The sequence below is a fragment of the Anthonomus grandis genome, chromosome 2 (assembly GCF_022605725.1).
Source record: "Anthonomus grandis grandis chromosome 2, icAntGran1.3, whole genome shotgun sequence".
Classification (NCBI taxonomy): Eukaryota; Metazoa; Arthropoda; class Insecta; order Coleoptera; family Curculionidae; genus Anthonomus; species Anthonomus grandis.
Window position 1 is genome coordinate 30,515,963 of NC_065547.1, and position 22,419 is coordinate 30,538,381.

The following is a 22,419-nucleotide window of genomic DNA, read 5'->3' on the forward strand; positions in this document are numbered from 1 at the left end:
ATATGTCCTTGAATTCTGGAGAGTCATCGGCGGCAGTGTTTTGTGATCTATCCAAAGCATTTGACTGTGTGGATCATGGAATACTGTTATCTAAGCTCGATAAATATGGTTTTAGGGGCGTAGCGTTGCGATGGCTTGAGTCCTATCTATCAAATCGTACTCAGAAGGTTACAGTGTCAGGGCGTTTGTCTGCTTCTAGATCCCTAAAATGCGGCGTTCCCCAGGGTTCAGTATTGGGACCACTGTTATTTTTACTGTATGTGGATGACTTGAGTTCATTGAAACTGCAGGGCAAGATGGTTCAGTTTGCTGATGATACCATCATACTATGGAGCCATAAAAATTCTGATTATATTAAGACTTGTATCCTTGAAGACCTTCAGATTTTATCAGGGTGGTGTGCTTCTAACAGGCTCGTGTTTAATGTAAGAAAGACGTCTATTATGGGGTTTAAGTGCGATGTTCAGGGACTGATGTTTGACGAAAATTCCCTCTTGCAGAATAAAGAGTGCTGCAAGTTCCTAGGAATTACCATTGATGGTTGCCTTCGGTTTGAAGATCATATTTTACATTTAGCTGGGAAATTATCTTCTGGATGTTTTGCAGTAAGAATGGCAAAACAAGAGCTGGGAGGAGTGGTTGCACGTTCAGTGTACTTTTCACTTATTGAATCTCATATTCGGTATGGCTTGCCTTTTTGGGGTTTAACCAATAAGCGGCTACTTAGCATTGTCTTTGTTATTCAAAAAAAGCAGTTAGATACCCGTGCTCTGCTAAGTTAAGAGATTCTTGCAAACCCCTCTTCATTTCTGAAAAAATCCTAACTCTTTATCTTAGAAACAGCTGCTCTTATTCACAAAATTCCCAAACTACCCTCTGACACTGGCCATTTAACTCGTCGTGTAAATGATGTTCCCCTACCTATTCCTACGTCTTCCCTTACCAAAAACTCATTAATTTACATAAGTAAAAAAATTTACAATCAGAGAATTAAAGACGCTTATATTGGCTAAGGCATATTATAACCTGGCTGACTTTTTTAATGATAGGTTTTAACCTTGGACATGTTGGAAAGTTTTTTTTCCTTTTTTTCTTCTCTAGTTTTGTCAACAATTTTACCTTTATTTATCTTTAATTCAAGTATGTTCAAAAAGTTTTGTCTTCTTGTGTTTAATTTTGTTCATTGTTTTGTTAATTTTTGAAATTGTATTTTTGTTTTGTTTTTTTTAGCTTGTAGGATGCTTGTACACAAGATTATTCTTACGTAATATAGTACATTCTCTTTCTTTCTTTCATACCACAAAAATATCATCCACGTATCTCCTATATACAGTGAGAAAAGCACCAAACTTCCCATTGACAATCCTTTTCTCCAAATGGTGCATAAATGAGAAGAGGAGAGAGGCAAGACCCCATTGCTAGTCCAGTAACTTGTTTAAAAAACCTGTTGTTGAAAACGAAAAAAATCTGATGAAGTACTAGCTTGAGGAGTGTTAAAAGATCATCAACAATAAATCTGTCAAGCGGTGACTTAAGCAAAAGGGACCTGACTAGATCAAGGCAATCACCAGGTGGAATGCTTGGAAATAAGTTCTTAACGTCCAGAGAAATTAGTTTTGAACCCTTTGGTATGCAGATTCTTTTTAAAAAAATTGTCAACTCTACTGAATTTCTGTGGAATAAGTACTTCTGAAACCAGTTACATCTCTGAGTGTGGTATTTAACCAGGCTGATAAGTTGTAATAAGGTGAGTTTACAAACGATACTACTGGCCTAATAGGGAGATTGGATTTATGGATTTTAGGAAGGCCATAGAGGAGAGGAGTTCTGAAATTCATAGGGTATAATTTTTCTTTCCTAGTATGAAAAAATTCTAAAGTCAGATTACACCTATCAAGGGTTTGTTTAACCTTGGAGAAAAAAGAGCTAGTAGGATCTTTGTTTACATTAACAAAGTCACCCGAACCCAAAAAATCCAAAACCTTCTCTATGTAATCATCCCTCTTAGGTATAATCAGCCAATTACCCTTGTCAGCTTTCGAAAGGATTATATCGTGATTCTTTATTTTATTTTTAAGAGAAGTTAGACGTTTATTATTAAAATTAGATTTATTAGAATGTGAGTTAATATTACAATTTAAAAAATTTATTATTTTAGCACGCAAAATATTTTTATTATGAATATCAGTAGTCTGCAAAACATTCTCAGCCTCCACAGCTAAAGACTCCCGCGTGCGCTAGAATCTAAAGGTTGCTGGATCGTTCCCCACTGGTGACATTTTACTTTTTTATTTTTTTAAGCATACATTTTTATCTATGGTGGGAATTGTTAACTTAACCTAGCTTTTCTTTTGTTGTTAGTTGTAATGTGATCTGTGTAGGTCTAGGTAATGAGTTTTATAGGCGTTCTTTTTGTGAAAAATATCTTAATGTATTTTTTAGGCCTGATGATGCTCCGATAGGAGCGAAACACGTGTAGCTTTTAAAAAATTATGTGGATTTGATGAGACCGTGACTTTGTGTTCTTACCTTTGTTTTGTTTTTACATTTCTGCCTTGAACTTATTTATTAGAAATACTAAAAATAAATAAAGCTATAAATACGTTATTCTTGTACTCACTTTTTTAATTCACTGTGATTTAACTTTATAGTCTTTTAATACATTGTTCTTGCGTTTTACAATTTCCTGTTATATATCACTCTTTGCTTTTCTTCATAATTTTCTATCTAACGTTATGTTAGCAGCGCCATTTATTATGTTCCCCGCGAACCTTCTACTTTTCTTTTGCTTTCACGAACATTTTATATAACACACTATCAAGTGCCTTGGAACTTTTTAGACGTATCAACATAAATCTCATTTAGGTTTGAGTTTAGTATTTTATTAATAAAACTACTTTTATAATAAATATTCTCATCTTTCATTAATTTACAGTTTCCGAACTATTACAACCAGATATTTTTCCCACTATACATGAAATCAGTTCTGTCATACGTCAACACTTTGACGTCTCAATTCATCTTTGTCAATAACAGAATTTAAAAAAATATTGACTTATACACAGTTATATTACAGTTTTAAACCCAGTTGTAAGTGTGATGTATGTTAAATTTAAGATTTTTTTCTGTTTGCGTCCCCCTGATTATAAACACTGCTGTATCCGAAACTTGTTGGTAATTTTAAGCTACATAAAATAAATAAATAAGGTCTTTATCAAAAAAATAATAGTGGAAATGACGAGATTTAACGAAAATTGTTTTTACACCTATGTAGTAGGTGCTTATTAGATTTATGTAGAACTAATGTAACCTAAACGTGTAGGAGACTATTACCCATATTCATGAGTCACACGCCAGCGCGTTGTCAACGGGCGCCTCGCCAGCGTGTTCGATATCAAGTTCATATCATAGTGAAACTTCGGCGAATTGCCAAGTGGAGAGATCTCCGGCGCATACAGCAACTATTCATCCTAAATATATTGAATTGTTTTATGAGAATCTTGGGGTACCGATGTTTATGTAGTTTAAGGAACGCATTTTAGCTAAAGAATTCGAAGTTGTGCGTTAAAAATGTCTCAAATAATTGCCTATACAGCTGAAAAAAAAGAGATTCTCAAACAATTAATAATAAAATACCCCATTATTGAGGAAAAAAAGACTGACGCAACATCCATAAAGAAAAAAACGGAAGCATGGGATCGTGTAATGCATGAATTTAATGCGTATTCCCAAAATACGAAGGTATGCTATACAGAGTAGTCTATTTATATTGTAATATGTCTGCTATTGTCTGTATTGAGTATTTATTTTAAATATTTTGTAGCGATCTGTAACGCAATTAAAAAGATGTTGGGACAAAATTAAACGAATTCGAAAATCTGAAGTGGCTGAAGAGAGGAGGCACCAGATGGGTATGGGCGGAGGTCCACCTATACCAGAGAAGAAAAATCAAGTTGACGTTGCTGTGCCGCATTTATCTTATTGAGAAAAATGTTGCAACTACATCTTCGTTGCAAAACACGAGAAACGATAATCCCAAGTAATTAAGTCATTGATGAGGAATCAAATTTTACTAATAACCAAACTATTAGTAATAGTGAAAGTAGGACTACACCAGCACCAAAACGAGTCAAAACACGACACGACGCAACTATATTATCAGTCCGAATTAAAAATGCAGAAACTGAAGACTTCAGTGCGAAGAACTGCATAAGTTGAAAATGAAAATTGCTGCGGAGGATTTTAAAACAGCGAAGTTAAAGCGGAAAGCTGCTGAATTGAAGTTACAAGCTGCTGAAGCCGAGCTAGAATATTTGAAAATTAAATTGGATCAAAATATCAATGAATAACTTACGTTTGTCGGAAATAGCATTACTATTTTTTTGAAAATGTAGAATGTCAGAAATAAGACTTTTATTTTACTTATTAAATCTTTTCTTATGCTAAATGTTAGGAATAAGAACGTTAACTTGACATTTTTACCTTTTGAATATCTCGTTTTGTTATATAAATTAATGAACTACTAGTTTTGGGAAATTGCATTAAAAAATATTGTTTTCAGTTTGTGCCTTTGAATTTACATTTAATTTAACAACAAAATAAACAATATTTTCTTAGGTAGGTACATTTTATATTATACATATAGTTCTTAGCGTAATTAATTAATTGTTGAAGTGACGTTGTATTAAAGCACGCCTAACACCAAATCCTAAACCTGCATTCAATGCGCGCCTATTAGGAATTTGTTGAAGCTCATTTACAGCATCGTGTTCAAAATCAATAATAAATTCATCATTTGTCATTTTGCTATAATATATATAAAACTGCACAAGCAACTATTATTGTGCAACATTTTTCTGGTTTGCTGTTTAACGTCCTTGCCAGGCGCGGAAATCAGCGTTTCCATACGCCAAATAATCTTTCTATAGCGTTTCTAGTTCTTATTTGAGAACGATTATATTTGTTTTCAGCAGCAGTAATAGGATTATCCAGTGGAGTCATAAGATATGGCAAACAGAGATATCCACTATCTCCTAAAAGATATCCTCTCAATATTCCGCGTTCAAATTTAGTCCTTACTGAACTAAAATTAAAAATAGTTGAGTCGTGTTCCCTTCCTGGCCATTGTGCAACAATATCGAAAATTTGTAAATTTGGGCCACAAACAACTTGGACGTTTATTGAGAAGTAGCGTTTTCTATTTCTAAAGACTTTCGCAAAATGTCCTCCAGGATTTTTTAACCGAACATGGGTGCAATCAATACATCCTGAAACTTCGGGAAATTGTGCAATATTATAAAACATCTGTCTTGTCTGATTAATTTCTTCCGTTGAAGGAAATCGGATGAAACGTTGACATTTTTCAGCAATTTGTCTGGATACGAAGTGAACACTTCTACTAACAGAAGGCTGTGAAATGCCCCTTAAGTCACCACACACAATCTATAATTAAAATACGTTATTTATATGTATTTACATCACACTATATAAAACAAAATAGTACCTGAAAGTTACTTGTACTGTAGAAACGTAATGTTGCAAGAAGTGACAAGATAGGTGGTAATGGTAAACCTCTATTGTTTACAAACTGCGGCCAATTTATCAAATGCATAATACAGTCCATCACTGTGTGCTTCTCAAAACGATAACGCATTTTAAACTCTTCATTTGAATAAAATTCCACAGGATTAGCTGCATCTCTTATGTATCTTTTTGGCAATCTGTTATATTCCATGTCATTAACAACATTAAAATCTGTGAGAAAAAAAGGTGGCGAGTGGCTGGAGAAGGTAAAAGCTTCCTCCGGTGAATTGCTAAAAGTTATTTTAATGCGCATGTTACGTTTGGCGACGCGCCGTCTATGAAGTGGACTAAGCGCGATTTCCACTAGCGAATCGCCGGAGATTGAATATGAATATGGGTGTATATATTTTTTACTTTACCTTAATTCTTTTTGGTAATGGTCTACAGGTCTCAAGTTTAAGTTTTTTTTTCGGTTTTTCGTTCTTTTCAATTTCAATAAACAATAAAGTTAGGTATTGATATTTACGAGCTCAGAGGGCGATAGATAAAACCTCAGTTCCAGGGTATATAAAAAAATCTATTAAAGTATTCAAGTATTGAAGTCTTAAAGTATTGTGTTAAAGTTCAAGTAAATTATTGTATTAAAGTATTATTAAACTTAGATTGAATTAAATATAACGTTGAAGACACTTAGACCTATGTACTAGGTGATTCTTAGATTTACGTAGAATAATCGCGTGTAGGGAAAAATTAAACGTCTGTTTGTAGCCATTGTGAAATTCCGTATTTTGTGTTCGAGTACAATCCGGCTTGCCAAAGCTGTAAATGTCCTAACTCGTTGTTACACTTTTTTTTTTTTTTTAATAATTCACCCTTAGGTTTTTCTTGCAAATCGCAAGGGGATTTATGATTTGAGTAATCTTTATTTCTTCCCTCATCAACTTAAGATCTTTGAATTTCAAAAGTGTTCACATCTAGAATATTTTGGGAGCATCATCATAGCTACCACAATCTTCTTCATCAGGAATATCTGACTCACCATCATTTTCCAAGTAGCAAAGCATTTCTGGTAGAAATCTGAGTTCTAATTCTTTTTTTTTTTTGGGGCTTAGTAATTCGGAAATTTACAGGAATTGCATGTTTCATTTCTCAAGGCCCTTGAAAAAATCTTTGATTATCATCCTCTCCAAGTGTCATTGGGAATACATAAACTTTTGGTTTCCAGAAATTGCTGAATTATGGGCAAATAAATATACATTTTGAATGCATTTGAAGTGATTTACTTATTTGACTCCCTGCGAAAATAAAAAATGACTCCAATAATCTGCATTAATAGAATTAATTTATCAAATTTTTTTTTAGGTATATTGGGATGCCTTCTTAACCAATAGAGGCCTTCCCCTATGGCTCGGATATATACCGAAAGTGATGCTGGCTGTGGTAATTTCCCTGATGGACGAGGCTTACTTTAAAATCGCCATTTGGTTAAACGATAAAGGTAATTTTCTTTACGTTTACCCCGTTAGTCCTATAGGGAATAGAACAGGCTTAGGTTATTTAGAATAGAGTAAAAAACAAAACTTGTATTATATTTTGTGCTGCCCGTCAGAGAACTATCGGCTCGAAACCAAATACGAAAACCACCTAATTGGAAAAGTCGCCCTGGTTTGTACTTTTTTTCGGTTAATATTCTGCACCCTAGCTAGAACATATTAGCTTAGCACCAGTCTATTTACTCACTGCCCTCCCTACATCTCTTTATATATCATTTCAGTTTCAATTTGTCAACTCTTTCCTGTCTCTCTTCTACATCGCCTTTTACTTGCAAGACCAGGCCAGATTAAAAGAGGCAAGTACAAATGACACATTAACTGTCACTTGTCCAAATTAACTTAGTAACTTTCCCCTCACTGCAAATAGCAATTAGCAGCCTTGTTAATATCCAGACAAGTCATAGGGAATCTAAAGGAGTCTGCCCTGCCGTACGTGCTCGAGCATTTACGGCTGGCCAAGATGAGTTTCGAAATGTGGGGCGCACTGAGCCCCGGCTGCCCGAAGCCGCCTCCGGGAGAAGGTAGTATAACTATATACAGAGTCCAGTCGGTTTTTTAAAATAGTTTTTTGTTATTGTACAGAAATGAATGCACAGAAAGGAGCAGAGGAGGTAAATCCACAGCAGTACGTGCCTAAGAGGAGTATGAGCCAAGCGGAATTGGAAAGTTCTCTGTATAAGGTAAGAGATTAGTTAGGTGCAAGTTTTACAATGGAGTGAGGATGTCATAATAACTCAGTTTTTTGTTGAAATCTATTCTTGCAGTGGGGTGGTCAGATAAGGGAAATAAAACCCACATAGGCTCCCTTTGTTCAAAAATCTAAATACAAATGCCTGGTTATGCCCTTCATTTTCGGAACATATAGACGACATATCTATGATATCGTAACGAAATTCAGGAACACATTTTTTTTGGCAACGTCAAAAACACTAACCTAACTCGCCTTGACTGTCGTTTAATTGTTTCCACGGTAAAAACTGACTAAACAATTAAAACTAAATGAAATGTCAAGAAGCGCGTCTTTTTTAAACCCCGATGGAACAGTTTCGAAATATTTAGAATTCTCTTCATTGTTTTTTCTGAAAGAGACCAATCATTTTAGGAGAATACTGACAGTCAAAGCAAGCAAGTATACAAATTCTAGAAAATTAATAATACAGGGATTTACAATAATATAACCTAAATTGGGGCCAAAATGGGGCCCTCAAACAAGATGGACTATTTAAAAACAGACACATTAGATAAAAATATTATACCAAACGTAAGTAGAACCTTAAATAAACTCTACGAATCAACTTTAACTAGAGAGTACTCATAAATAGTACAAAAACTAGGAGAATAATTAATGTATTTACATTTTCATAATACTGCTCCCCTCTCAAGTTTGATCGTCCCGATCAATCAACATCTCAAGGGTCAAACATGGGACCACCTAAGTCATGATAGGGCGCTAACCGGGCGATGTTTACAATTTTCATCTTCGTTGTCGGGATATTGCTGGATAGGGTACACCACGTCGTTGATCCTGGTGACCACATTGAATGGACCTTCCCAATCCTTCTGGAGCTTTGGTGACTTGCCCTTCGTCCTCCGTGGATTGTATAACCAGACTTTATCTCCAGGATTAAAACTGGTAGAATTTGCTTTATGTCATAACGTGATTTCATTCTGTTACTTTCTAGGTGAAGTTTATCCCGTGCTTATTCGTGAACAATTTGCAAACGCTCTTGTAAATGATCGACGTACTCCTCAAGGGTTTCAGACTTGTGGGTTCTCCTAGTAATAATGCCCAAAGGTAAACGAAGTTCATCACCGAAGACAACTTTCGCCGGGCTTTTTCCAGTTGACTTGTGGATAGAAGAACAATATGCCAATAGGAATGGTTGTATACAGGTATCCCAGTCGGTTTGTTTACCACCATCCTCAAATAGTGTGGTTAAATATGCGGTTAATATAATGTGCGGTTAAATCTTTCAAACATTCCATCAGACTGAGGGTGTAGGGGGTTTGTACGGGTCATATTGATTCCCAGCAACTGGCATACTTGTTGGAATATTTGTGACTCAAAGTTCCTTCCTTGGTCTGAATGTATCTCTCTGGGTACACCAAATCGACAAATCCAGTTCTGGAACAGCACTTCAGCGGCTGTCGTTGCTTCTTGGTTTGGAATCGGATAAAGCTCGGGCCACTTACTAAAGTAATCCATTGCAATAAGAGCATATCGGTTTCTGGAGCTACTAGTAGGAAAGGGTCCTGCTACATCTATGGCAATTCCTTCAAAGGGTACATCAACAAGATATTGCATCATCTTTCCTCTTGTCCGGTTTCTTGAGCCCTTGCTTGACGAACACTGCTCACACTGTCGGCACCAGCGTTCAACATCTTTATGACTGTTCAGCCAGTAAAACTGTTTTGTCACTTTTGCCAAGGTTTAACTAACTCCAAAATGTCCTTGGCCAACACCGCCATGAACAGCTTTAAGAACTTCTGGAATCCTTTTTAACAATCCATTCTTATAACCAATGAATTCCATTGAGTCCAATAAGCTTTGTTCAATAAGTTCTGGAGATTTGTCAGAAATATCTTTCCATTCTGGTGTTGAAATTTCTCGAGATTTCAGTTCGTAAATAAGACCAAATACTGGGTCATCACACTGATCCTGGATTAAACTAGCTACATCCCACTCTTCAGAACTGTGAAGGCCAATACGATTACAAGTAAATATCTCTGGATGCTGTTTTTGATTCCTTTTTTAAACAATGTTGACATGTTTCAATACAGGGTCTTCTCGATAAAGCATCGGCGTTTTGGTGATATTCGTCTTTCCTATGTTCTATTGTAAAGTGATACTCTTGTAATCTCTGAAGCCACCTTGCTATTTGTCCTTCGGGGTTTTTGAACTGAAACAGCCATTTCAGAGAAGCATGGTCAGTCCTAAGGATGAATCGTTGACCATACAAATATGTTATGAAAATGTTCAAGAGCTTTTACCGCTGCCAATAGCTCTCGTCTGGTGACAGCGTTTACTGAAATAAGCTAACACTTGCTCGCCATCTTTATATTTTTGTGATAGAACGACTCCAATTCCATGAAAATGAAATGCTTCTTCACAGGCTGTTGGCCAACTAAATACCATTTTGTCCTCCGTGAGCTTATGTAGAGGCTTTGCAAGGTTAGCGAAATTTCTTACAAATCTTCTGTAATAGGTACAAAGGCCCAGAAAGCTTCTAAACTGGTGTTTGTTAGTGGGTCGTGGCCAATTTTCGATTGTTTCTACTTTAGCTGGATCTGTCACCTTTTTCCGATATTACATGGCCAAGGTATCGAATTTTTTGAAATACGCAACATTTTTTAGGACTTAGCTTGGCTCGGAGCTTAACAAATACCTTTTGAATATTCTTCAAATGATCTTCGAATGTTTTTCTCAGTATGATGACGTTATCCAGATAATCTAAACATGATTCCCAAGTCATTCCACGAAACACTGTTTCAATAAGTCTCTCAAAGGTAACTGAAGCATTGCAGAGTCCAAAGGCATGACTGTAAATTATGAAAGTCCTGTTCCAGTCGAGAATGGGGTTTTTTCTTTATCTTCTGGGTGCATCTTTACCTGCCAGTATCCACTCTTTAGATCTAATGTTGAGAACCATTGTGAACCTGATAGCGTGTCCAGGTTGTCAATTCTTGGTAGGGGATAACTATCTTTTTTGTTAATGTTATTCAGTCGCCGATAGTCTACACAAAATCTGGTGGATCCATCCTTTTTCTTCACTAGCACAACTGGAGATGTCCAAGGACTCTGGGAAGGTTCTATTACTCCTTGTGTCTTCATTTCTTGAAGCATTGAGGAAACTTCATCTTGTTTAGCTATCAGAATCCTTCGAGGTGCTTGTTTTATCGGAGCATTGTCTCCAGTATTAATTCGATGCTGCACCAAATCATTCTTTCCCAGGTCATTATCGTGCAAGAAGCACATCTTGATTTTCTTCAAAAAGACGTCGCAACTTACTACACTGATCCATGGTTAAATTGGCAAAAGATTCTTCAAATAGGTTGTAAACATACAGGAAAAGGTCTGTTTGAATAACGACTTCTATCAGCATTTTTCATGACTGCCACTACTTCAGAGTATACCCAAAGTTCTTTCCTTGTTTCAGGTGTTGATCATATTTTTTTTAATTTACCGTTCGAACCAAAACAGTAGATTTCTTCTGCGTATATAACGTCTTGGCTGGAAAAATTCCTTGACCATATACTTTGCAGCTTTCCATGGGCTCAATTAAAATAGTTTCTCGCTCTTTTCCTCCAGTTACAGCATTAACCACCACCTCTGAATTTACTAGTATGGTAATATCCTTGGATAACTTAACGACTTTGGTATTTACTTTATCTTCATATAGGTGGTGCATAAAAATCTCTTCATTTCTCGTCGTCAATATCCGGTTATAAACATTCCTTTTAAGCAGCTGAGCATTAATAACATTTAATATTAATATGACATCATCCATGATTTCTACCACTAGTACTGGCTGTTGGAATGTTGTTAAGCCAATGGTGACTGTAGCTTCATGCAATACAAGAATCGGAATCCTTTTTCCATCCGCAGACTCCAGAATTAAATTTGGTGGTACTGAAATCCTACAGTGAGCTACGATGTTCGGCTTCACGATAGTATTACTTGATCCTGAATCCACAACGTGGCAGCCGGTTTAGTCTTATGCTTGGTAGCACCCAGCCAGCTTGTGCCCCATAAAGCTGTTAAAGTTTTCCTGGTTTCTTGGGTCTCTCAAAGGCTTGGGGCATTGACGTGCTCCTCCTCATTGCAATTGCAGCACTGGAATGGTCTTTTAGGTTTTCTTGCTAATAATGACTCAATCTTCTTTAGGCGGTCTTCAAGATCACTTTCCGAAGTTTTGATTTGTCTTATTCGTGTTTGCCTTCTAGTTGCTCAAAAAGCTGCCTCATGCTCTAGTCCATGGGCCAAAGCTTCCGAAATACTTTTATGTTGAGCCATACTTAGAGCTTGGCTATTATCTGGATCTCGAACTCCGTCAGTAAAAGAATTTATAGAAATTTGTTCTCGGATCTTTGTTGGGGCTAAAGGGTAAGTTAGATTTACTAATCGAGCAACATCGGCCTCAAACTGTTGGAGTCCTTCCTCTTATTGTTTCCTAGATTTCAATTGAGCCTGGTACACTTGTTGTAGATGGGCTTCACCGTATCTCATCTCTGAGGTACGCACCAGTACGTCGAAATTGAGCTGATCCTCAGGTGGCACCATTCTTAATATTTCTGTAGGTTCGCCTCTAAGACATAGCTTAAGATTGATTGCCTTTTCTTCGTTATCCCAGCGATTTCCCCTAGCAGCGGCGCGTATTTTGAATCTATACCCGTACACAACGCACTGTGTTGTTAGGTCAAGGTATATAATAAAAATGCACATAGAGCGTTAGGGCATTTAATATATACCCTACTACAACATTTTTACATTTTTATAGGGTCTGGTTTAATATGGGAAATTGTGTTTTGCAGTACTAGAATGTATACCCAAACAGGGAATTATAGTTATAGTTAGCACAGATAATTATTTTGGGGCAAACAGAGAATGGAAAAGTGGGAAATTTAGTTTTTATAGACTTTAGACTCAACTTAAATAAAACAAGAAATAATATAAAAAGCTTTTATGAAAGAAGGCATTAAAAAAAAAAACAACAAAAAAACTTAAATTTAATTAATTTAGCGAGCGTTTTGGACATTTCTTTTAATGTTCTTTCCTAAGCCATGCTTTCTTTTTCGACTCGTGCTGGTTCGTTCTGCATTGGAAGGCCGTCCAGCTTGAATTCTGGACTTAGTCTTTCTTATTCCTCTATCTTTTCGTCCACTCAGTGCTGTGCTTTGAACTTTAATTTTCCTTGGTATACGTTTTGGTATCATCTGTTGGAAAATAAATTGTCCTTGCTCTGAAGTATTAATTTTTTTTATCATACTTGTAAATTTTGTTAGGGCTTTTAGATTGTGGATAGTTGGGTTTTCTTCAAACAACTGTGCGAAACGGTCTATTTCTGTTTTAAACTCTGCAAGTCATTAACCGATAGCCGAGGGGAATATAAGACCAAATTTTTGCTCAATGCTACATAGGTGCTTGCAGAATTTGCCACATTTTCCAGCCTCACAATCGCAAACACCTGCATCTGTTCGAATAGTATAAAAAGTATTTGGAATTGTCGCCGATTCCACACTATACTTATAATCGTTAACTCTAGCAATATTTTTAATATTTTTTGCAGTCTTTACAAAGATTGCATATATGGAATCCTTTGTCTATTTCGTGTTTGCATAAGAGATGATGCGCCGTTGGAAATAACTTTCAAAAATAGAAGTTATGAAATCTACTAATGCGCAGGCATTAAATGCTTTACAGCGCTGGAGTATAATGTCTTTGAGAATGCGTATAGAAGCTTCTGTTATATTGTTAGTGTTATTTCCCCGAGTTAGTAAGTCCTGTCTATAAGCGACGCACCATTCAACCCGCCGATTCCATAAATTGTTTAATTGATTTAGCAGAGCTGGCATTTTCTTAACATACTCGTCACCTGTTAAATTATCATACAATTTAGTTGCTTCCTCTGTATGAGTTGTAAAAAGGATATTACGAAATCGAATCATAATTGACTGTCTTTTCATTATTTCAACTTTATGATCTGTAACACAAAGCCAACGCCAAAATGCTTGGCAAACATGGAATTCACATAATAGTAATCGAGAATTTGGAAAAATTGTTTTTAAAGCATTCCGTTCTGCCGTAGAATCGTCCGTCAAAATAATATCAGGATCGACACTTTTTATTCATCTCGTTATTTTCTATCGCTTCTTTAATAGCGGCAAAAACTAGCGTATAGTTGGACTCATTTTGCTCGGTGTATATAGCACAAGCTAATGGAAGACCGCCAGTTTTATGAGATGTAAAAACTAGAGTAATCGCAGAACTGGTCTGGTCACATGATGATGTTGTGTCTACAAATATCATATTCTCATACGCAGTAGATAGAAATACCCGTTTCATTATAGGAGTAACTATAACGATAATCCTGGGATTCTGTTTCAGAAATATCAAGTAGCCTTTGGTTTTTAAATCGTTAATTTTCCCTTCTATAATTTCAGCGAGATTGCATCCATTACGATCACCATACTTTTCGGAACGCCATTTGTTATACATATAGTACACATGATTTTCAGAGGGATTTATTTGAGAATTCGATAACATCTCCAATCCATTTACACCAGTACCTTCAAACGAGTCCAATACGTTTAATTCATTGTAGTTTTTAGCTGCGCAAGGTGTCATTCCACTGTCGAAATATTTCTTGAAAGTTTCTTCGGTTTCCTGACTGCATTTCAATGAACTTAAAGCCTCTGCCACATAAACATGATGAGAATGTTCAAAAACTATAGTTAGAAACACGTTATAACCATTCAAGAACAGTTTATCGTTGCGAATAGTGTCCTTGTTAATTTTTTTAATTACAAAGTCTATTTTAGCCTTACAGTCTTGTCCACGAGGGGTTTTGCACTTAACATTTTTTTTATTAAACGATGAGTGTTGCCATGTATACATTTTCCGGAACATAAGACGCTTTTAAGAAGGAAATGCCTTTCGAACTATCCAGTTAGTTTTCGTGAAATTAGAAAATGCTTTAACAAACTCGTCGATGAAACAAGCGAGTTGTTCTTGTGTTTTATTTGACTCTGCCTTCAGTCTTAATTGCACAGAAAAGTTCTCCTCCGATCTAAAATCTAATTTCTCAATAAGACTACCATTTTCCATCACAAAACTCTCTAAACTGTCTTTGTCCACCATTTTAAAATCTTTTGCTACTAATTTTAGTACACCAACTATCTGTTTTTCTTTATATGGAAAATATAGTACGTTCGCACCCTTTAAAACTTTTCGCAACTTTTAAATAAACTCACACTGTCACAAAAAAAAACGTTACTAACTAGCATCCGGTAGCAACTCATAGAATGTAAACAAATAGTATTGCATCAGACATTGGCAAAAATTGCCCAAACAACAGTGACCAAATCTTGCCGTTGCGCTGTAATCGAGTATGCTTTAAATAAATACGGCTGGCAATCCTGCATTTAAAACTATGCCAACTCGGCTGGTGACGTCACACATGCTAGAAAGAGGTATATTTTACAAATATTTATTTTTGATTTATCCATTTGAAAATATACCCGACGTCAGTACAGCCACTGACGTCATAAACGTTGTGTAAGGGTATAGATTCAAAATACGCAGCAGCGGCCTCAAACTGATCCAAGTAGGTAATCCATGCTTCTTTGCCGTCAAATTTTGGTGGCTTCACTTTCGTCAATGTTTGCATTCCAGGATCGGGATGAAGAAGAGTCCGCTTTACTTTCATCTCTAGTTCTTGGATTTTTTTTTGTACTTGCCCCAATTCTTGTTCCACTGTTGCTTTAAAGTTGGTCATGAATTGTTTCTGATTAATCTCCAGATCTGCTCTAAGTTGTAAATCTTGTTCCTTTTGTTTTCTGTCTCTGTTCGTCCTGCTCCTTTTTAAGGTTATGTAAAACAGACGTGTCAAAAGTAGCTGATAATTTTTATAAAACTCTTACCAGCTACTACGATCAGGCCACCTACTCTAAATCATTTTACGTAAAAGAATTCGATAAACGAAAACCTTGGATAACAACTGGTATAATAATAAGCATAAAAAAGAGAGACAAAATGAAACAATAGCTTTTGCAAAATTATAACGAACGTGACTTTGAAATATATAAAACATATAGAAATTTCTTAAATAAACTGATCAATAAAGCTAAACATACCTATTATAAAAAATAAAATTGAAAATTCTGGCAGCAATCTGAAACAAATTCATAAATTTATAACTGAAGCAACTAATGGTCTATCAAAAAAGCAAGAAAGATCTTTACCAATTTTAAATAAGATCGGTAATGCCCTTTTTAATGACTCCAGAGAACTAGCAAATTATTGCAATTAATATTTTATTAACGTAGGGTTATGTACAGAAAAGCCAACTTAAGCCAACTCAAAATATGTTATTGGAGGATCCTGTTCGAGTAGTTGATTCATTATTTTTAAATCCAGTTAATGAAAACGAAGTAATCAAACAAATAAATAGTCTTAAGAATGATAGTTCTCCTGGAATTGATAATATTACATCTAGATTTATTAAGAAGGCACATCAGTCTTTAACTCGTCCCCTAGTTCACATTATTAACCTAACTTTTACCACAGGTAAAATCCCTGAACAATTTAAAGTTTCAGTTGTTTCGCCTATTTTTAAATCCAGAGACAAGGCAAATATCAGCAATTATCGACCTATTAGCGTAATAAATAATTTTTCAAAAATTTTTGAAAAATGCCTTAAAGACAGATTATTAACATATTAAAGTAGAAATTATTAACATAGAAAAAAAACTTAATATACAAACACCAATATGGTTTTCTTAGTGTGGTTTTCTAGTACCACGGACGCCCTCTGTCAGCTTACTAAACAAATTACAAATTTACTCGACGATAATAAAAAGTGTATTGGGGTATTCTTAGATCTGGCAAAGGCCTTTGATACCGTGCCCCATGACCGGCTTCTTGATGTGTTGTCCAGGTCCGGCATGAGGGGCACGGTCTTAAATTTATTGAGAAACTATTTAACAAGTAGACAACAATTTTTAAAAATAGAAAATATTTTGAGTGATCCCCTGAAACTGAAGATTGGGATTCCTCAAGGAACCGTACTGGGCCCATTACGCTTCATTTTGTATATTAAATCACTAACAGATCTAAAAATTGTGAATGGATTTGTAATATCTTATGCCGACGACACAGCAGTCATTTTTTCAGATCAGATCACTTGGGATAAAGTAAGGAGAAGCACAATTATGGGCATTCGTAAAATAAAAATATGGTTAGACACATTTAAGCTCTTACTCAACATATCTAAAACACATTATATTGCATTTTCTTTAACTGAAGCAAACCGCCCAACATTCTTTAGATGTAGGTTACGATACTCAACATGAAGATGTAATTAAACAGGTCTCTTTTACTAAATATTTGGGTTTTACAGTGGATAAGCATTTAAAATGGAGCGAACATATTTTAAATCTAACTAAGAATATTCGAAAGCTATTACGAACATTTTATATCTTAAGGCAAATTTTATGCAAAAATTATTAATATCCGTATATACATCTTTGGTGGAGTCACTTATCAGACATGGTATTGTTGTATGGGGAGGTCTGTATCAAAACTCTTTAAAGTCCTTAAACGTAGTGCAGAACTATATTTTAAAAGTTGTGTTTGAAAAAAATGAGCTCTACTCAATAAATCTGTTATACTCCAGCGATATTTTTGATGCTCGATTAATCTATGTATTAGAATTATGCTGCTTTATTAAAAAAAATTACGAAAAAAACAACTATGTAATGTTAAACAAACACTTAGTTGCTCAAAGAATTAACACAAATTTGAACAAGAGATCTTTAAACTATCTTGCACCAAAAATTTTTAATTTAATTCCAAACAACATCAAGAGTGTTAATAGGTTCAAAACATTTGAAAAATTATCTAAAAACTTCATTTTCGAAAATAGAACAAAACTTAAAGAACTCTTCATCTAGGTTAGATTTTTGTGAAAGTGAATTAGGGTTGGGGGTAGGATGATGTGTATTCATTGGTATGTTTTGTTATTGTGGCTCTTTATTTTGTAATGGTTAGGGTATACTTTATGATTTTTTTTTCGTAAAAACAGGAGCACATGTTTAAAGGATCAATAACCTTCAAAATATTTTATAAGCAAATTATATTATATTCTAGTTATAGGAAATGGTGCAATCTAAATAATATGTTGTATTGTTACCATGGGTACATTAACCTTAAATAGTTTAGTAAGCATTAGGTATTATTCCATGTATTATAATATACCAGTCCAATGACATTATGTATTTTGCTGAATAATTAATTAGGAAGTGAATTAAACAATATATGTAATATAATTGGGTATTAATATAATGTTATTGATAGCAGCAACAAGGAACGTCTTATTTCACACATGCAGATATTCGGTTATCTAGGTGCATAATTCGTAATTTTGTATGTATATGTTATGCATTATATTTATGTATGTGGATATGTGGATGAAGTAAATAAAATTATTATTATTACCAAATAAATTCTTTGGTCACCGGTATAACCTTCCGAGGGTAACAACTAATAACTGTGCAAAGCTTTACTTGATTCTGTACAATGGCTCTTAAGTTATAAGCGAACATAGCCATATTCATATTTATATATGTATACATATAGATGTCTAATGTTTTTCAGTACGATGGTACGTTCGCCGACTACCTCGAGATGACCATCCAACTCGGCTACGTAATTCTGTTTTCGTCCGCATTTCCGGCGGCGGCGCTCTGCGCCATGTTGAACAACCTCATCGAGATTCGCAGCGACGCGTTTAAACTCGCTTACGTATGCCAGCGGCCTTTCGGACAACGAGTGCCCAATATTGGCACCTGGCAGGTAAATATTTCGTTGGATTTACAGCATCTTTGAAATGTATTGTATTTCATTTATTTTGTTTTTAATTTATTGTAGAACTGTATGGAGTATATGAGCATAATGGCTGTCCTAGTAAACTGCGCCCTTATCGGTTTGTCGGGTCAAGTGCATCGGATGTTCCCTGATATGACTGCAACACAAACGATTTTATTGATTGTCGCTTTGGAAGTGAGTAAAATGACTAACTGTCCTGTATTGATTAAACCTTACATTTAATTCCTCTAATTTCAAAAATTCAAATTTCAAGCTATTTATATTTTTTTTCTTAGCACATAATGTTGGTAATCCGATTCATAATCACCTGCGCTATCCCCGACATCCCCGGATGGTTGGCCACCGAAATGGCAAAAATCGAATGGGCGCGAAGAAACGCGAGTCGCGTGGCCTACACGAACACCCCGACACCCGAGGAGACGCTCCACCGTACAGTCGGAAGGTATTTGATCACTCATGGGTCATCACCAGTTATTGATTCAAATCTAAAATTTTCAGATTTTCAGTTTCTCCCAGTCACAGTTCAACCCAGAAATCGGAAGAGGCGAAACTGAACGTACCCGCCTCGGTTCAAATCAAACCGATTTCTTCATTGAGTAGCTCGCCGACCCCCACCCCTACTACTCCGAATAACTCGTACAGTTCCACCACTTCCAAAGTGTCTTTGGGGATAACGGCCGATAGTATTCCGGTTATACCGCCGTTTAGGCCTAGGAAACCTAAAGAACAAACGGAGGTAACTCTCACAAGGAGAAAATATGTTGCAATAATAGATTGTAAAATCAATTTTTTCCTTTTGCTTTTTTCCTAGAATATGCTATTTGTTAGATCGCGCTCCAGAAAGCTACCCGCTTAAAGGTTCACGTCGGTTCGCGAAAGAAGAATTTGCAATTAGTGAAAAATAAAACACTTATTTCTCCCGACTACAAAACACCATATAATGAGTTCAAATGTCCGATGAAAACATACACAAACTTCGTGAAATACACACCGTACTAAAATTGTAATGAAAAGCAAAAATAAGTTCATTCCGGGTACAATCCACTCTACGGATTCTTTAGCAGACAAAATACCACAACTATTAAAAATGTAACGTGAAAAACTGGATTAATGGGTCGAGTACAGACAATTACTACAAAAAATCGATAAACCTCTCTTTTTTACAACAGCTGATGGACAGCTGTCAATATTGCGGGCGACGTTGCCAAATTAACATATCCTTAAGAAATTCCTGACAGTATCTGTATTAGAATGATGTAATTTGAATGAGGTGATTAGAGGTATTTTTCGGGGATGTTCCATTTTTTTTTTTTTTTAGCTGAAATTGGTCTTGTATTGAATATGGTCTGGTGCCAAAGCGAGGTAATTACTGATAATAATGCTGATAAGATTTAAGGACTTGTTTCTTGGATAAACAAAACACTCTGTATATTAAAGAGTATATTAAAATAAAACATCGTTTAAAATTAAAAGTTCTTAATATTTTAACATCTTATAGATTCTGAGAAAAGCTAGAGAGCTCTAATAAAAAACCCACCCTCTACATGGGAGATTAGATTTATCAAGCCTCATTTAGGTTTTTTTGACAGGTAATTTTTCCCAATTTAGTTATGTCATAAAGATGTTTTTCGAACATTTCAGAGGAGGTGGCTTTTTAGTGGTGCATCCAAGAATCATTTATAGGCGTTAAAAAAATCTCTGTATTATATGCTATACCGGTATCATTTAGATATTTGACTATATGATTCGGCACCAGTCAATTCAACCGATGGGTTGATTTGAATAAATCTGGATGCCTCCAAACTATGAACTAGTTAAGGTGCAGAATCGCAAACCTGAATATTTCGGTGCTGAAATATAGAGTGGAATGTCACGTAATAGTCATTTATAACGAGTGCTGAATCTTTATTACTTAGTTATTCTTTAAGAACAATGCAAGAGCGGTGCCGAAATGTAGAGTGGAATATTAAGATTGTTGATGTAAGTTTTGTATAGGCTCTGTATTGTATATTTAAAAAAATTAAACTGTTTTATTTCTTTTTTTTTCTTAAGACTAACTTTTTTTCCTATTAGGTGTTTCTTTTTAATTTGACTACTCCACTATCTTTTTGTTTTAGTTTGTAGAATAAAATGTTCAATATAAAAGTTTTTATTGATGTAGTTGTTATTTAGGTGAACATTTTATATGCAGGGTAATACAAAAAAGTGATAGAAACAGCAAATATTTTCCTCTTATGGATATATCAAATTATTTTATATTTAGACTACGTATTACTATACGTATTATGTATAACATGTCTCATTCCGTTTAATGCTTTTTAGGTGATAAACATTTTCAATCTTATTTTATACAGTTGAAGGTTGCTATGTACTATGACAAAAAATATTATTGTTTAAATAAAGTAGGTGAATAAATCACTAATCTGAAAGTTGATTCAAGAAGCATTTATTATTATTTAGGGATTTAAAAAAATCTTAATAAGAAATCTCGAGGTTTAGAGTTTGATAGATAATTTTGTCGAAATATAAATAATATGGTAGGGTAGGGTGGGGCTAGTTGAGCCGGATTTGGAAAAATGAAGGGTCATGTTGTTATTATTTAATATATATAATTAAACATTCTAGGGATTATTGATGTATATATTTGTTTTTAAAAAGCAATTAATAAGTTTGACGAAATATTGTTTTATTTAGGTAAAAATGACTGAAATATGGCTGGGTACAGTTGACTCAACTTACCCCACATATGGGGCAACTTAAACCGACACATGGGGCCGGTTGAACCACACAAACTAAACTAGAATAATGGCTGGTTAAGTCAGTTTTCTGATGAAAAATAAAAATCTAATTTTAGAAATACTCAAAAAATTTATTACCAAAACTAAATTAAACATTTTGGAAATTAAAAACTAATCGCTGTCGCAGTTTATACACATATAATATATACTAGTACCCGGAGTGCACCTTAAATGAGCCCATTTTTTTTCAATTGGAATACTGTATCCATTCTTCACCCGGAACACTATCTGTAAATGCTGCTAGGCACATCAGACATAAACATTCATCATCTTCAGACTCAGATGATGGCAATGTGGAAAAAGATTTCTTATTTATTTTATGCTGTTTTAGGTTCTTGGAAAACTTGTTTTCTTTTTCTCGAGCAACGGCTCCTAGAGTCTTTCCATCGTCTGAATGTGAAGAAGTAATATTGGACCGTCGTTCTTTAGTTTTCAATAGTGTATTAGCTGAGTAGGACACATCTGTTAAAATAGCTTTTTAGCAGCTTCTTTCTTCATTTTGTCTACTTTACCAGAACTTTTCATTTTCCTTTTGCTTTGTTCTTCAGCAAGTGCTTCTTTTTCTGGCGTGTCTGTCAAAATCGCGCAAGCTCTCTTCTTTCTCTAGTTTTGTGTTTTTCTTGGTCCTGCCTTAGGCAAAGGCCGCAAGCTTTCAGGTAAAAAAAACTCCAGTAGATGTGGATTGTATGGCGTTGTCATCAGGTGTTTCTGGAGCTATGGTTTGAGAAGTGCTTGCATAAATGCTGTTATTTTCTGTCGACTGGACGATCAGTCACATGATGGCGCGAAATCTGTATCAGAAAATATATCACGATTATAAGGATATATACCCGTTTTTGAAAATCCATTTATTATATTGGAACTTGTAGCTCCTGATGGCAAAGCTGTGGCAACAATTTTTGGTATTTCGTATATACTAATTGTCCGGGGTTGTTACGAA

The 22,419-nt window shown here is 35.1% G+C and overlaps 1 protein-coding gene across 5 annotated transcripts in view; it reads left to right on the forward strand.

Moving 5' to 3' along the window:
- LOC126750253 (anoctamin-8) overlaps positions 1–22,419 on the forward strand; it is a 56,762-nt gene that overhangs the window by 17,168 nt on the left and 17,175 nt on the right. For 4 of the 5 annotated variants that reach the window (XM_050459808.1, XM_050459809.1, XM_050459810.1 and 1 more), the window contains exons 8-16: positions 6,886–7,021; positions 7,133–7,188; positions 7,298–7,372; positions 7,444–7,597; positions 7,659–7,756; positions 18,451–18,648; positions 18,724–18,855; positions 18,957–19,123; positions 19,180–19,417. In XM_050459808.1, the coding sequence (XP_050315765.1) occupies positions 6,886–7,021; positions 7,133–7,188; positions 7,298–7,372; positions 7,444–7,597; positions 7,659–7,756; positions 18,451–18,648; positions 18,724–18,855; positions 18,957–19,123; positions 19,180–19,417 (1,254 nt within the window). The remainder of the gene's footprint in view (positions 1–6,885; positions 7,022–7,132; positions 7,189–7,297; positions 7,373–7,443; positions 7,598–7,658; positions 7,757–18,450; positions 18,649–18,723; positions 18,856–18,956; positions 19,124–19,179; positions 19,418–22,419) is intronic. The other variant, XM_050459811.1, reaches the window with a different exon arrangement.